This window comes from Puntigrus tetrazona, chromosome 12 (assembly GCF_018831695.1).
Source record: "Puntigrus tetrazona isolate hp1 chromosome 12, ASM1883169v1, whole genome shotgun sequence".
Lineage (NCBI taxonomy): Eukaryota > Metazoa > Chordata > Actinopteri > Cypriniformes > Cyprinidae > Puntigrus > Puntigrus tetrazona.
The window spans coordinates 4,960,623-4,977,338 of record NC_056710.1 but is presented as its reverse complement, the minus strand read 5'-3'; the positions used below and the strand labels follow the sequence as shown (position 1 = coordinate 4,977,338).

Genomic DNA, 16,716 nt, shown 5'->3' with positions numbered 1-16,716 from the left:
TTTTTTTTTTTTTTTTTTTTTTTTAATTAAACTAAAACATGGAAGTCCTCCTCCATATTTCACTGTCAAATGCATTTTTAATACTTGCTTGACATTTGAGCAGAAGGTCAGGCTCATTATGTCACCCTGTAATGAACAGAAATTGAAGGACATGGAGAGAATAGTGGTGGCCAAAAGATCACATTTTCTCTAGTCTTTAAACAAGACCTTAGGCATCATTGTGGATTAGTGTACATTAAGATGACATGAAAATAATGCTAATGTTTTTGCAAATCAGATTGACCGACTAGTTTTTATAATGTAGTATTAGTATATAAATGTTACATAAATTAGGAATGTCCTAGTTAAAGGGAATACTATAGTGAATATATTATTTTGAAGAAACTTATTTAAAAATATTTGCGCTATACTACACTGTTGTTTTAAGTGCTTCTATAGAGTAATACTCACCTTCATGCTTATATCATATAAACATTTTATACGTTTATTATTTTAACTATTACTTAAAGGTGTCATGCGATGCAATTTCAAATTTTCCTTTCTCTTTTGAGTGTTTCAAGCTGTTGCAAGTGCATAGATAAGATCCCTAAAGTTGATTCCATTAAAGTTTAAAATCAAAGAGACATCTTTATGATATTTATGACTTGTCCACATCTCCCTAAAATATGTATATGAATACAGGTAGTGTGAATACAATTTAGACAGCTACAATAGTAGTTGTAACTGTCACAAGACCTATACTGTACCAGCATAAGTTTCTCACTTCAGCGCCATTCATAAATCCTCTCCTGTGGCCTCATAGTAAAGTAAGTATGTTAAGCATGTTTACTATATTAAGAATGTACTAAAACACGACTACAGCAAACACGCAAATTCTAGCACACTGTTAGCAGCATCCACTCATGTTAGCAGCATTATAGCTATGCCTAGCAACATGCTAGAATGTTAACAACATGCTAACAATGACCCAGAACATGGTAAAGCAACATGCTGACGCATTCTAACAACGTGCTAACAATACCTCTGAGGATGTGAAATCATACCTTTAGCTAGTTAACAATGACTACGAATATGCTAAACACACCTGGCAACACACTAAAATGTTAATAAATGCTAGCAACTTGCTAAAACATACTAAAGCCAAAAACTTCTCAGGCAGGGATTGTGTACGAAGGTACATTCTAAAACTAAATATTGAGAGGCATCTAAGGCTGCATAACAGTGTAATGGCAAAGAGGGCTTCATTTGGGCCGGACCAACACCTCAGAAATCCAAACCGTTACCTCATTTTGGCGGATCCCCATCCTCAAGCGACAATGAAAAACACTGATCGATCTATAGTGTGCATATGAAAAATATTCTATTGTAAGCATGCTTACTGCACATCTACATTTGATATAGAGAGATTTGCGAACAGCCCCGTCTGCTCTGCTCTCACAAAGCTTAACGCATAGATACTTTTTCAACTTAGGACCCTGCATTTAATCCATCAATTACTGATGAAAAAATTGCCTTGCGGCACTACTGGAAACAACACAAGACTCAGCAACTGAAAGCGGCTTGACTGTGTTCAGTGTCCCGCAGCAGAGAGAGAGAGTTCTTCATTCAAATACACGTAATAATAATAATTACGATGAATGTGTTGGCTGAAAACAATAGAGATATTTTTGAATCAATTATTAATAATACTAATATTTACTAATCATTAGTCCATGTCGCAAAGAAGAATTTCCTGGCTCTGCATCTCCTCATAGATGTACCTTTAGAAAGAAAACATCTTTGCAGATTATAATTATAAGTTTTTGTTTTTTTGTTTTTTTTTTTATTTTGTTGTCATTTCAATATATATATATATTTTTCTATTAGTTTCTGTTCATTTTGTAAAGTGCTCCTGTTTAAGATGAGAAGGTAGAAAGGGTGCCATGTTTGTTTCTTAATTTTATAAAATCACGTTTTGTTGATAGTCAGTGCATACAAATAAAAGTTGACCCTTTACAGTTTCAAACACTATTCGATCACTGATCTAACTGCCGAGTATTACTTAGTGTTTACCACTGTTTGTCTGTTTTGTATTATCTTTGTATTGTACCTGGACTCTTGCTTGTCATTGGATTACCCCTCCTGTCTCACCCTTTTGATATCGTATGCTGATCACAGACCCACGCTTGCACTAGGATTATTCTTGTGTCTTGCCCTCTGCATATCTCTTTGCTGATGTTCGACCCTGCCTGTCTTGACCATGCCTTTTAATAATGGATCTTCTTGTCTCTGACTCGTCTGTTAGAATTGAAACTTCCAATTTATGATGCAATATGTATAATAATGTTTTATAATCACTTTAAATCCCGGGTAATCCCAGATCATCACGCATCAAAATTTTCTGTTTCATTATTTTACAGCTTAAATTTAGTTTTGCTATATTGTCGTGTTGCGCACATTGCACTTTAAGTCTACATGGTTTTGCATATTTTGCCCGAATTTTTCCTTAAATTCATTATGCTTTCAGAAAGCGCTAAACCATGCTAAAGACAATGAACGTACTTTGTTGATAAACACTCTCTACCTGGCGTCACTTTGTTTCTTAGCTGAAGATGATATTTGACAGGCTGCCTGTTTCATGGCGACTTTAATTGAAAGTAATATATTCTGTCCTGTCATACATGCTAAATACACAAAGAAAGAATGTGATAAAGACAAGACAGCTGTCTGCATTTTAAAGTCAGATTGAAGCAACAGAACAGCCTGCATTGGAAGAAGCACAATGCTTTACATAAACGCCGTCAAAACATTAGTGTATATTCATATGCTCTACAAGACAAAAAGCAGTGCAACATTTTAATTGGATAATTACAGTCATTGCAAAGCAGTGCTATATTGATAGTCTTCAGAGTTTAATAACAGTTTGTCCTCCTAACCCCCTGACATAAAACGGTCTAACGACAGCATTTATCTAAAGTTAGCTTTTATGAGTATAACACATTGATAAATGTTGTATCACACTAAATTAAGTCATGCTATTCTGCAGTTTGTTGGTATGATGAATTAAACATTAAAGCACTAAATGTTTAATTAATATCAAATAATTAAATAAGCCATTCATGAACATCCCGTAATAGGTTCTCTTCGGGTTATTAAGAAGATGAAAGCAACTTTTGGGAATTTTTTTTGTCCTATCTCTGTGTGTGTTAGGTGTGCGGTGTGTGTGTGGTGGACGGGGGGGGTGTTTATGGGGACACATATTTGTTTAATGATATGGGTATGACAGAGATAGTACAAACTGAAGGTGGTTTACAGTATGAGTATACACTGCCAACTAATAGATCGACTAAAATATTTATTTTTTATTTTAAAGATGAACGTTACTAGATACTAGGTCTGGTATTGCTTATTATGTACATCCAGCAGATATAGATACTTTTGTCTCTCATCTTTATTCAAGCCGTCTCTTTAATGTCAGGCATCTAATTTACTCCTGCCACAAAAAGCTTACATTGATTTATTTTATATTTGTGTCTCTATAGGCTGTGGAAACTAACCTGGCCTCTAAAGACAGTCACTGGGTGTTTGTGAATGAGGTAAGTAAAAATCTTATTTATGCTCATCTGCTTTCTTCTATTAATTGCACTCTCTTTCAGGCTTAATTTTTTATGTCATTTGTGTTTGCATGCAGTGATAGATTATTTCTGCTTGTGGCAGCCTGAAATTGACTACAATATGCAAACATTCAGTGGGAATTATGCAAATCAAGCACCCACAAAAATCTGTGTCAAACTAAATTTGCATGAAACAATTCCCAATCTCTACAGTTGGTTCTGAGTAGGTTGTAACAGTTTCAACAGATGCAAGTTTTACTCTTACTGGGTTCTGGCAGGCTTAATACTTGTTAGTACTTGACACCTCTCAACAGCTTAACAAGACAAAAGGAAAGGAAAATAAGAAAAATAAACTTTTCCATATCATTGTGCATTATATAAGCAATAAACATAGAACGAGTCAATCCATAAATTAGTGAAGTGGTATTGGATAAATCCCAATAATCCATAGCTACACAAAAAAATAAAAATAAAATTGTCACTAGTCTTGATCCCACAAAAGCAGAAAAAGTAATCCATATGTGATCCTAGAAGGAGTACGTAACAGCATAATTCACTGGGAATCATATAAAATGATGTAAAAGAAAAAAAAAGTGTCAAAAATGGCCCCTCTGCACTGTATGTGATCAAGTTATTTTATTGTACCTAATAAAAGTACTTCCTGCTGAAATGAAACAAACATCATGGCCCATTTTAATAAAAAATCCCTGTCTTGAGAAAGTGTCAAGAAAATGTAAGAACAACGAGCATTTAAATAAATTGAATAGACAAAGCTTTGTATACATATTTAGTTCCCCATATTTAATTTGAATATTTGTCATGATTACAGTACTAAACTCATTTTTATGTATTTTTTATGTACTCAATTTACTCATAATTCATGATTGTGTTCTATTATCTCGCAGAGCTTAAGGAATAGCAAAGATGCCTAAAATGTATCATCTTAAACATGGCATTATTAACCAAATAACACCATGAAAATCAGTAAACAAGCAAACAAACAAACAAACACCAGTCCACCTATCCCTCATTAACAAATAGACACATATATGATTAATTAACATAAAAATATATATTAAACATAAAACAGTCATCAACTATTTTTAAAGTTCCAAAATTGAGACATAAAACTGTTTCAACTTATTAAATCTCAAAAAATGCTGTTGTCCAGGTGACACGACAACATAAAAGAGCATAGCCATTCATTAAATTTGTTGAGGTAAGCAAAATTTTGTCATGTATGGTAAGAGAAAACTACATTATAACAGTTTTATTAAAATAATATATCCATTTTAGAGTGTGTATTTTTGTGATTGTCAAAAAGCAGTAATCCTCAGTAACATGGCATCAGTACGTCAGATTTGTATTTATTTAATGAATGCTATCATGTTTTCATGAATCTGAAGTAAATTAAGGTGTTTGTTTATTGTGGGATATAGTTAATTGTATAATCATTATATAGTCATTAAAGCAATATCATGAATAACGGACCTAAAGGCAAATGCCTAGACATAAAGGCAAACTTACAAAATATTGTAGGAAGAGGTTAGTATGCCTTAGAAATGGTGGTGGATCAAATCTGCATAATAATGATGATGAAATGATGCAATTTTATTCAGCCTACTGAGGAAACGCCGGTTTAAAATGCTATGTCCGTAATGACATAAACAGAGGCTTGTAACACAGCAATTCTCCCCACGTATTGTAGCCATGATAGCCAGCACATAAACATCCGACAACCATCTTTGATTCATCTTTAAAGCAAATTACACAAAAGCAGATGGTGTTTAATCGATCAAATGTGATTGAAATTTCAGTAAGTCAATCTGTGAGTTGTGGAAGGCCCAGATTTTGTTTAAGTTAATTGTGAAGGATGAAGCTTTCCAGTTAAACATGCTGTGAAGCACCACATGTTGCTGTTAAATATTACCATCTCCTCCTGCTGACTACACAATGCATAGATGTGATTGAATTTGTATAGGAGACACTAGGTAGTATTGTCTACTTCTTCTCCATTGCCACTCATCTGACAAACAGCTTGAGACTAAAACTTCAAATGATTAATTTCCTTATAAATAGTATCTTCTATTGCTTTGCAATTATACTAGTTGACCTTAAAAAGAGAAAACAGAGCTATTCTAAGAAAATATGTGCGTCGATCACATCTCAGAAATCATACAGTACATGAAGTGTTTTTTCTATTTTTGTTTGAGCCAAGAACAAAATCTATCGTGGTCTTCCTAAAAAACGAACATGTATCTGTCTAAAGGGGACGTAGTTTTCCTCATTAGCTGAACAGTAGTAAATTTTGCACTGAATATGGTGTTTTAATGATATGCTAGTTAATGCCTTAATAACTTAGTTTTTGCTTATTTATGAAATAAATAAATAAATGGTCATCAATAACTGCAGTATAAATGCAGATATAATCCCCTTTGCCTATTAAAGGGGAAAATCTCATCATTAATCACTTACCTCCATGCCATTCTCCGTTCCTCTTCTGAACATAATTTATATATTATTGATGAAATACTTTTTGAGAATGCTTTTTGTACAGAAAAAAAAAAAAAATAACGAATAGCACATTATAATTCATCACTCTGATATTGTCCAAAATGGCCCTACGCTGAACCAGAGGAGACAAATTGTTCAATAAATGCGTGTTGCTTTTTTGTTTTGCGTAAAAAAGTACTCTCGTGATAGGTCTCTGTCATTTGTGTTTTTATTGTTTCCTTTTGAGTTAAAGAACTTGTTTCCACCTGGTCATTTCATGCATTTTCATTGATCGGATATCTATCTGAGTTAAAACCTTTCCATTCCATTATGGCCACATAAATGTGTCGTCACAAAATGGATATAAATCCAATCTCAAATTCCCATGCTATATTTAATTTAATTTACACATTTAGCAAACGCTTTTATCCAAAGTGACTTACATTGCATTCAAGTTACAGTTTTACATTTTATCCGCTCTTTTCCTGGTAATCAAACCCATGATCTTTGCATTGCTCGCGCCACACTCTACTATTTGAGCTACAGGAAAGCATCAGATCAAAGACTTGATTTCAAGATCAAAGAATGCAATAGGAGAGCGCACGGCATGAGCACTGGAAAGATAAGTTTGTCTCACTATCTTTAATATAGATAATTATGCATTGACCGTCTGCGTCTTTCAGTTTCTTTCGTGGCAGTTTGCGCATCGGCTTGCTGAAGAGATGCTCATTCACTCGTCTCACATGTTTATTATTTTTACATTTCTGGAGTGACAAACGTGGTTTCAACAACCAGATGCATTTTCACTTGTCCAGTTTTGTCTGAAATGCGGCCCAGACCACCTCCTGAAGTGGTTTGCGATCAGGTTTATATCTGTCTTAAATGCATTTTGGAGGACATTTACACCTGGGGCCTCATTTATAAAAGGTGCGTACGCACGGATGTGATTGTAGAGTATGCATAAGCTTAAATACACCCCAATGCTAGTATTTATAAAAGCCGTCATTGGAGTGGAAAAGTGCTTAGTGTCACATCAGGGTCTGAGCAGACGTACGCACTTTTTATTGAGTATTACAGGTTTTTGAAAATGTAAGCTTTTCTTGCAGCTCGCTGCTGTAAATTATGATGATTGGGCATATTTTATGTGTTAATGGTATTAATTAGGAGTCGTTAACAAGCAGACAGCTGAAACCATTCATTTGCTCGCAAGTTCAAGGTCATTTGCAATTCATAGATTTTACCTCTGAAAGAGAGGCGTACGCGTGCTGACTCAATTCAACCCCATTCGGTCTGACTGGATTCCCTTGATTATTGAAAAGAACTGGGGCCTCATTTATAAAATTTCATACTAAAAGCCATATTTCATATTAAAAGTGTACACACTCTCAAAAGCTAGATTTTCGTATGCACAAAACTCAACCAAAACCAAAAATCCCTTTATAAATCCTAGTTAGGGGAAGATTGTGTCTACGTGCAAATCCACCCGACTCCATCCCATAATAAACAAATATGGAGCTTACAACACCTAGTTTTATTATGCATAACCTCATCTGCATTTCCATGCATATTCCCAGCCATGTGATACTGTTTAACATCATTGAAGGTATAAGATATTAAGGAAATATGAAATATGGACTATAAATGCCAGTTGTGCCATACATTCAATTTTATTGCCAAAACCCATATCCCATATATATAATTTCCCATATATATAATTTCATATAATTTTGATTTAACTTCTGTGTAATAATTTTATATAATGTCAGAGTTTAATATTTAATGTAAATGTGTACTGTATATCGACATGAAAACGGAGCTCAAAATCTATTTTTTTCTACTTAATTTATTTATATCCCTCCAGGAAACAGTTTGTACACATGATTCAGAGTTCGCAAATGTTCAATTTCAAACAAAGGTAAATCCCACCTTTTGTGTAGGAAGTGGCGTGCGCATCTTTTTAGCCCTATTTTGTGCATACGCAATGGTTATAAATAAGGATGCTGTTGAAAGCAGCGGGGTTCCCTGCATCAAGAAAAATCACAAGGGGTATCCGGTGTGCTAAAACATGACCAAACATCTATATATGACTAGTTGGGAGTGAGAACTTGTTTGCAGAAGGTACTGCTTTTTCCCCAGATGTTTGAAACAGCAGACTGTGCAATTACAAGGAGCATCGCAAAACCCATCAGTGCAGGGAGAACACTAGTAGGCTTTTAGCGTAAACTTATATCCTTTGAACCAAGAGTCACAGGGGGAATATAAGAGGACATACATTGGAATGGGAAAAGGATGTTAGATTTTAAGGTCTCTTTTTGTGCTAACTTTTTCTTCTTTTGCAGGAAATATAGTGTTATCTCTCACCCAATTCCATCTACACAGACATTTTCCTATTTATACAGTGATAATTAAAATTTCCAATCAGTAAGTTTTCTCTCGGAACAGAACACAAAAAGACTGCTGACAAATCCAGTTTTAACCAGCTTGGCCCAGTTTACCCAACGTTAGGTTACACTGATCCAGCGCTGGGTAGGTATGTGAGGGGTTTCATAATGTGTATGTAAAACTGCCCAGCATCTAGGTAAATAATACCCTTTTATAAATAAATAAATTACAGGATAAATTGATACAACAAGCTGAACCCAGAATTTGGGTAAAAAACTAATAATAAGAAAAACTACTCAGCACCTGGGTAAAAATATTTAAAAATAACCCAATAAAATGGCCCATGCTGAACCCAGAATTTGAGTAAAAACTAAATAACCCAGAATTTTTAGAGTGTACCTGTGAAAGTTTTCAGGCTGGACTATAAATAATGGCTGAACAACATCTTGATGATAAATATTTTAGCAACAGAGCTGTTTAGCCTAATTTATTTACACAGTATCTGCCATCTTGACTTTGCGAGTGATCACTGTAAATGCAAAAAGCTAAAACAGGACAAACAATACTATATTGTCCCATGGAAAATTTGCTATCTGCCGCTGTAACTTATTACAAGAATTCTACAGTAATATTTTTTTTTAATTATTATCATTTTTTGCTCATACAATTTCACATTTTGTCAGTTTGTTTCTACTGCTAATATTTTTGTTGTTGGTCAACCCTGCCTGTATTTCTGATATTTTTCTTTAGTATAACAGTTTTGTGGTACTGCCTCTGAGTTGAAGTGTACAACATTGTTAACTATTATGTATAATGTTGTGAATTCTTCTCAAACAATACCTTTGTCTCAAATTTCTACACTCAGAAGATGTTAAAGGGAGAGATGTTGAATCTAAATTTTTTTTTCCATGAATTTGTTCTCTTATTGAAAACCATTTCTATCGCCTTTAATTGTTCTAACAGTATTTTTAAATAACCCAATTTGCTGTACTAATACACAGCTACACCCAGCCCAGCCTTCCCAATACTGCTTCAAAATTGCTTGTATATTGATTGTTTCATATTCTTCTCTGAGTACCTTTCCTCAATGTCCTGCGGCCTTTTAAAAGACCAATAGCATTTCACATGTGAAGCATATTTGAGTTTTGATCTAGTTTTTCACAGAGTTTTGTGTTAGCATGTTATGTGTTCCCTAATTAAAAGCATTAGAGTACCACTTCATTGTTATTTATAACAACGTAGATTATTCTCCAGCGTGAGCAATATTGCACAGATGGCATGTGACATCGCTCTATATTAGCATGTGATTTAACTGTTTTATAAAGAAGTATGATTGTATTTTGTTTCTGTGTGAGTTTAGGAGATCAGTGATACTGAGATTATGGAGCTAGCCCACAGTTCCTTGGGAAGGATGACGGTCGTCAGGCAGATTTTCCCTCTGTGGAAGGACAGCAGTGTGAGCTGTATGAGGAACAACCACCGCATCTCCTCATTGCTCTGTGACCCTCAGGAGGGCTACCTGCAGTCGCTGGAGGTCAGTAACCATAGAAACAATAGAAACGGCATCATCATCATCATCATCATAAGGTTTATGATACTTTATAGAAGATCAAATCCATATGCAGTCTCAAACCAACCTCTAGAGATATATGGATATAACCACCTTTTAGAGACATAGGGACACAGACTCTCAGCTGCTTTATTCATTTTTATGTGAGGTTTTATCTTTTTTTTTTTTTTTTGGTTTTANNNGCATTCTCTGTGATGCTACTATTTATTAAACGCATATTACAGTCCAACGTATGATCACCAAGGCTGCATTTATTTAGTAAAAACACAGTAAAAAAGGTAAAATTATTCAATTTACCATTGATGTACCTTGAGACTGATGATAATAACAATGCATGTCAGTTGAGTAATCTAATGCCAATCTGTTCTCACTCTCAAAACATTAAAATTCACTGCATGCATCTAAACAGATACCAAAAGTGCCTAATAATACCTGTTTACCAACACTGCTGGCAAGACCATTATTTTCAATAAAAGGGTTGCTGTCAATTTACTCATAAAAAGATCATTGGTATTATATTCTCTCTTTCTCTCTCTCGCTCTCAAAATATCTTTATAATTTAAGGTTCACGCTTGTGTTTATTTCTAAAGAAGGATGTATTATTTAGTAATCATGCATTTAATCACACATTAATTCAGCAGGGAGACTACATTAAAGTCATAATACTTTATTGGTGGCTCTACTTACAAAACTCCAGAAAGATGCCTATCCAGTTAACATCCTTTGTTACCAATTTATAAATCAAAAATTAATTAGATTATCCATTACTAAAGACTTATTTTCATGCTGTTGATTGTACATTACTATTTTTATTCTTATGATCTCCGAACACTTTTAGTGCATTTGAAAACAAATGCCATCACATTACCTGCTTCATATGTTGTTTTGGATGTAGTAAACTTGCTTAGTAGATAAATGGTACAGCAGTATATTTGTATATTACATGTAGATATTAGAGCAAATGCATTTTTCTTTCAAATCTGTTTTTTGTTGACACTTAAGTTAGGTATAGGGTAGGTGGTTTGGAAGTCAGGGAATTTTTGGTTTAGCTATAAATGACCAGCCTTTCTGGTCTAAGTTGTGCAAAAGTTAGGTTTTGGATACTAGTTATGCTGATTTCCCTAGACTCCTTACCAAACTTCTTAACTAGGTTAAAGATCTAGCAGTCAGCATCACCAGACATAGCATGGTTATCTATCTGAACTACTTTTTAATCCAACATAACTAAGTCAATGGAAAGTCCTTTTGGTCTGAAATCTATTTTATTTGTGTTTTCGTAACAATTGAAACCTAGATTTAATTTCAATTTGCGATTACCTTTTATTATACAGTTATCCACAAATCTAGTTATTGTGCCCAAGTGTTTTGCTGTGACGTCCACAAATCTGCTTGAACCCGCATGAACACTAGTTTCATAGTAGGGGACAGATGGCTGAGCTTTGCACATCCTCTGGGGGCTTACGCCTCAATTATTCATAAAAATGAGGGTTAAATGTTCTTTGATGTTTAATCACCTTGACAAGCAAACCACTAGTTCACAGCAGTGACAAACCTGTCAGCTTTTCGTCTGAAAATCTGCACTGTCAACACAAGCATCCACTTTTGTGTGCCTTTCCCTGTCACTCAAGAAACAAGCAATCACTCGAGTCACCCACATAGCTTTTGCTAATACCACCAACGTGCTTTAGCTGATGGTCAGTTCCACTAAAGTGTGACAAATGTCTTCCTGTATGGACCTGTCAGCTCAACTAGCGTGCCCGTCATTCAGTGATCAGGAAGCAGTTGTCTGTGTAGTAGGGACAGGTACTATGTTTTATACATCAGCTGGAATGATAACTGACACCTAGCAGGTTGTAACACTCAGCAAATGTCATACTTGGATTAGAAATAGCCATGAAAGTTTGATTTGAATCCGGTGGGTCATGGACAGATGACACTTCCTGATGCACATTCAGCAGACAGTGTGCTGGATACATCGTTGGAGCGTACAGCTCATAACTTGAATTACATTTTGAAGGTCATTTCTGAATATGTATATCATTTTAGACAAATGATGTCTTGCATATTTATTTTTGATTAAAAAAAAATCTAAAAAAAATGTAAAAATATAATTTCACAAACATCTTTTGTTGATCCTGGATCAAAATTGTCATCCAAAAATATAGACTTACACCTAAACCTAACTCTGCCCGTAATCTATTCCTAAAATGAGAGGGTAATCATAGCTTATTATTAAGTAGAAGCGCCTAACCCTGATTGAAAGTCTAAAACTGACATTTCTTGTAGGTTATCCCTCAGTTCTAATTGGTTAACTGAAATGTTGATCCAGGATCAACAGGGATGTTGATCCAGAAACATCTTGTACATGAAAAAAAAAATCTATTTGACTGACGCCTCCCTGAAAAACCTGTTGCAGGTTTAACATACTAGTGCTTAATGGGCAGACGAATCAAAATGACAAAAATTGACTATTTATATGTTATATTTCAAATTCTTTTAGGTTTTCACATAATTTCCAGAATTTATGTTGTAATTCTATGAATACAACATTGATATTCAAGACTTGTAATGCAAATTCACTTTTATTAAAGTATTTATTATAATTAAATAATTGATTATTAAGTATTTTATGTGAATTTTCGACAGTTTCAGCTAAATAAAAAACATTATTTTGGCTTTTAAAAAAATATTTTAATACATGACTATATTTTTTTTCTTTTTGATTTCAGGTGTCCAATTTGTACCTTTATGATAGTGTGTTGATGCTGGCTAATGCATTCTACCGGAAATTAGAAGATCGGAAGTGGCACAGTATGGCCAGCCTCAACTGCATCAGGAAGTCAACCAAGCCCTGGAACGGAGGCTGGTCCATGCTGGAAACGATCCAAAAGGTACGATGTGTTTGATGTTAAGAATTTTTTTCAGAGCTGTCTGTCAAACTGATGGGGGGAGGGGCAGGCGGGGTGTCACATCTAGCATGCAAGACTAGAAGTGGCAAGATGGAGAGTAGTTGAATAAAAGCAACTGTGACAAGATGATAGTTTCCTTTGCTTTACATCAGGTCCCAGACATATGGCTTTTTGAAATGCAAATTGCTTTCATCTAGGTTGTTTTGCTGCCTTCCCCTCTCACTGCTGCAATTGCATTTCTCTTGAACACCAGCACAGCGGTCAAGCTGAGATAGCTGCTGGTTGCCCTCACACAGAGCTCTCTTAGGGGCCACTGAAAGCTGTGCAATAGTTGGTGCGGTGGCCGCAGTAGCTGATGTGTCATCTTACGAGCTCGTGTCTCCGTGAGCTCTCAGGGGCAGCAAGCCGTCTAGTGTGTGTTCCTCAATTTCACGGCCTTTTAACGTTATATGAGCCACACAGAACTGCAGAAAGCCTCTAATCGGCCCTGAGAGGAACACTCCACTGATAGATATGTCTCTGAACCTTCCGCCGCCTCTCTACAGTAAGATCATTGCTTGATCTGAAGTCAAAGCTGTAAGCCTTTCATGGTTGATGCTTTTTAAGTTTTGAGCTACTCACACCACTCTAGAATAGTAAGGAAAACATGGCAACACTTCGGTGTAGGGACCAGTTAACTAGTTGCTTATTAGCATTATTAACATATTAGCTGTTTATTACTAATATAAAGTAGAAATTTTTCATGGCCATAATCTACATCCTTAATCCTTCCCAATACCTAAACTTAAAGGAATTAGGAGTTTATTGAAGCAAAAGTCGTTAAAATAAAGTGACCTTAGACCTTAAAATAAAGTGACTGAAAACATTAATATTTATTTTAAATAACTTTTTTTGTTTAACAGTGTTGTTTAAGAAGTATTTATTTAAGGTTTTTTTTTTTGTTGTTTTTAATTTAAATTTGCTGCAAAGGCCATATTTTTTCTGATCTCATGTTATCTCATGTTTATCATGTTTTTTTTTTTTTTTTTCAATAAACATTTTTAATAGCTTTATATAAGCTTTATAAGCTGTAATAAACCTGCTTGTTAAATAGATATTTGTAACCAGTTTATCATTTGCTGAATAATCCATGCCAATCAGGACTATGATAATATTATGATTATTTCACATAATTTTGTAATTAGTTATTCATTTCGATTAATAGAATCTACATAAAATGCATATATGTTTTTTATATTACATTGTGTAAAACTTCATGGTTGGTGAACTCTGACCTTTGAATTTGTATGATGAAAAGACAAGTACTTTGTGGCCAAAGTAAGATTAATATTTCACAAGGTCAGCCCTTTTCTGAATTTAAATAAATAAATACCTACATACAAAGAACGTGACATCTCTATACTGTTTGTCGCGACGTCCCTAAAAATGTTGTATGCCTAATTTTGCAAGTCTAATTTTGTAAGTCTAGTTTGCCTGAGAAGTTAATGAACATTATTCCATTACACTACTTCTTGAATCTTCTCTTTCTCTCCCCAAATCCTTAGTCTCCCCTCCTGTCTGTTTCTATAGAGGTGCTTTACCTCAGGTTTTGTATTCCTTGTGATTATTTACTGTGTGAAGAAAAAACAACATGCAAGATATATGTTTTAGATGTCAAAATGACAGAAAGCCATTGATTATGAATTACACATCACTATCTTTAAAACCCACGAAGTGAAAAAAAAATCAATGCAGCCCCATTAACGTCAATAATGTTTTTGTTGTTTAGCACTTAAACCCATTCTCTTCCAAGGTGTCTTGTCACATCAATAAAAAGAAAAATGTCGTCATGGTCATGGAATTACTGTATATGTGGTATAGTTTTGCCATTGTGAAATCATGTGTTGAGGTATGAATCTGAGAAGTGGTGTGATAACTGGTGTGACCAGTGTCAAATAAGGTTGCACTACGAAACCAATTCAAGAAAAAAAGAGTTTTTTGTTTAAATCATACTAATAAATCATTTAGAGAATTATGAAATAAAAATTATTATCTGACTAACATACTGACCTTTTTTATATAATTTTTAAACACCGAACATACAGCTACTTCTAAAAACTAGAACTTGTCTTAAATGTGTGACCACATACAAAATGCAGCACAGATTGAGAAAATAGTGATAATGCTAACTAAGCCAAGCCTGTCTCTCAGTGTCTTCAGGCCATATGGCCATTCTTATTGTCAAGGTTTGAAATTGTAATTGGTAAAATTCAATGTATAAAGGGTAGAGCACACTGCACTTTGATCTGGCTCAGTTCTTTTTACTGTGTCACTTTATTGTGTATTGATTCAGACAGTTTTGTTCCCACAGGGCCGTATAACTGGTCTCACCGGAATTATGGACTTCATGGACAATGGATCAAATTCCCATGTTCAGTTTGAGATTTTGGGGACCAGCTTCAGCGAAACGTTTGGAAAAGACATAAAGCGAGTAAGTTCAATAGCTCAGGTAAATGTTTAGTACCTGGTGTAAAAGCTGTCTTATTTTTTCCATAGTCACCTTTGGTAAAAACAAACACACAAACAAAAAAAAATGTAAAATTAAGTTCTCTGTTGGCAAGTAATCTACTTTTTTGAAAGACTTGCCAATGAGAACAGCTTGACTTGATGTCATCTGTGCAGATTGTATACCCAGACTGCCATTTTGACACTTCACCCCTGTGTCAAACAGCCGAGAGGCAAGAGTAAACAGCAGTGAGGAGTCATGCTTTGGCAGGCTTGACAAGCCAAACGTGCTTTAATGTGAACTTTATGTCCTGTGCATTTATGTCATGTTCCCTACACCCTGTTTATTCAAATCCAAACAGTATATACTAGAAGAGTTTATTTAGCCTATAGTTGGATATTTTCACCAGCTTTTGTTATGCTTTTCCTAGAACAATCAGAAGTAATTTTCATTACAGATAGTCTGTCCTCTTTTCTCTTCTTAGCTGGATTTGCTGATTCTCATGCTTTGTTTTTGAAGCCATAAACTGCTTGGTTCCATCCATCATTTAAAATAAAGAGTAATATAAATTACAGGAGAGGAAACAGTCTGCTGGTAATGAAGATTTAATCACCCTGCATCCCAACCTGAATTATGAACCCACTGTATCACATTATAGCCATTAGGATCCACAGTGCCACAACCATTTACTCCCTGCCCGCACGCACACACACAGGCCCTGGCAGTACAGGCTCCCCCTAATACAAAGTACATTTATTAGCTATAATGAAAGGAAAGGACAGCTAATGGTACGTCAAGTGTACTCAGTCCTGTTGTTGTTCATTATTAGAGCACCAGCTTTAGTCTTCTGAGCAGTGCCGCCCAAGACGAGATTAATGTAGCCAACTGCATTTCCACCCTGCTATGGAGACAAACAACGAGCCATGCTGTTAATTTGACATATGTCATGGATTGAAAGCAGAGGCGAATACATTTTCTGGCTAAACAAGAAACCCTTTGGAGGTGAAAGAAAGCTGGAAAGTTTCAAGTGATTTCTTCGGGGTGACTCAGTACGATGTTTTAGTGGTAACTTTTTTCCTATCTCAGTGTTTAGTCTCTCTGTCTGTCTAAATGGCTTTTCTCTGACTGCTTCTATATTAGCTCTGTACAAAAAACTACTCAAGTGCCCAGCAAGACAGCTTTTTAAAATATCTGTGACACACTATTGTCACTAACGTTTTGTCTACACTGGATGTAAACGAGTCATGTTGTGTCAGTCAGGTCAAAAGCTAATATGTATATATA

At 35.0% G+C, this 16,716-nt stretch overlaps 1 protein-coding gene across 2 annotated transcripts in view; it reads left to right on the top strand.

The window, feature by feature from the left end:
* LOC122355389 (glutamate receptor ionotropic, delta-1-like) overlaps positions 1 to 16,716 on the top strand; it is a 125,303-nt gene that overhangs the window by 77,777 nt on the left and 30,810 nt on the right. For both annotated transcript variants that reach the window (XM_043253609.1, XM_043253608.1), the window contains 4 exons: positions 3,522 to 3,575; positions 9,829 to 10,002; positions 12,768 to 12,929; positions 15,298 to 15,417. In XM_043253609.1, coding sequence (XP_043109544.1) covers positions 3,522 to 3,575; positions 9,829 to 10,002; positions 12,768 to 12,929; positions 15,298 to 15,417 — 510 coding nt within the window. The remainder of the gene's footprint in view (positions 1 to 3,521; positions 3,576 to 9,828; positions 10,003 to 12,767; positions 12,930 to 15,297; positions 15,418 to 16,716) is intronic.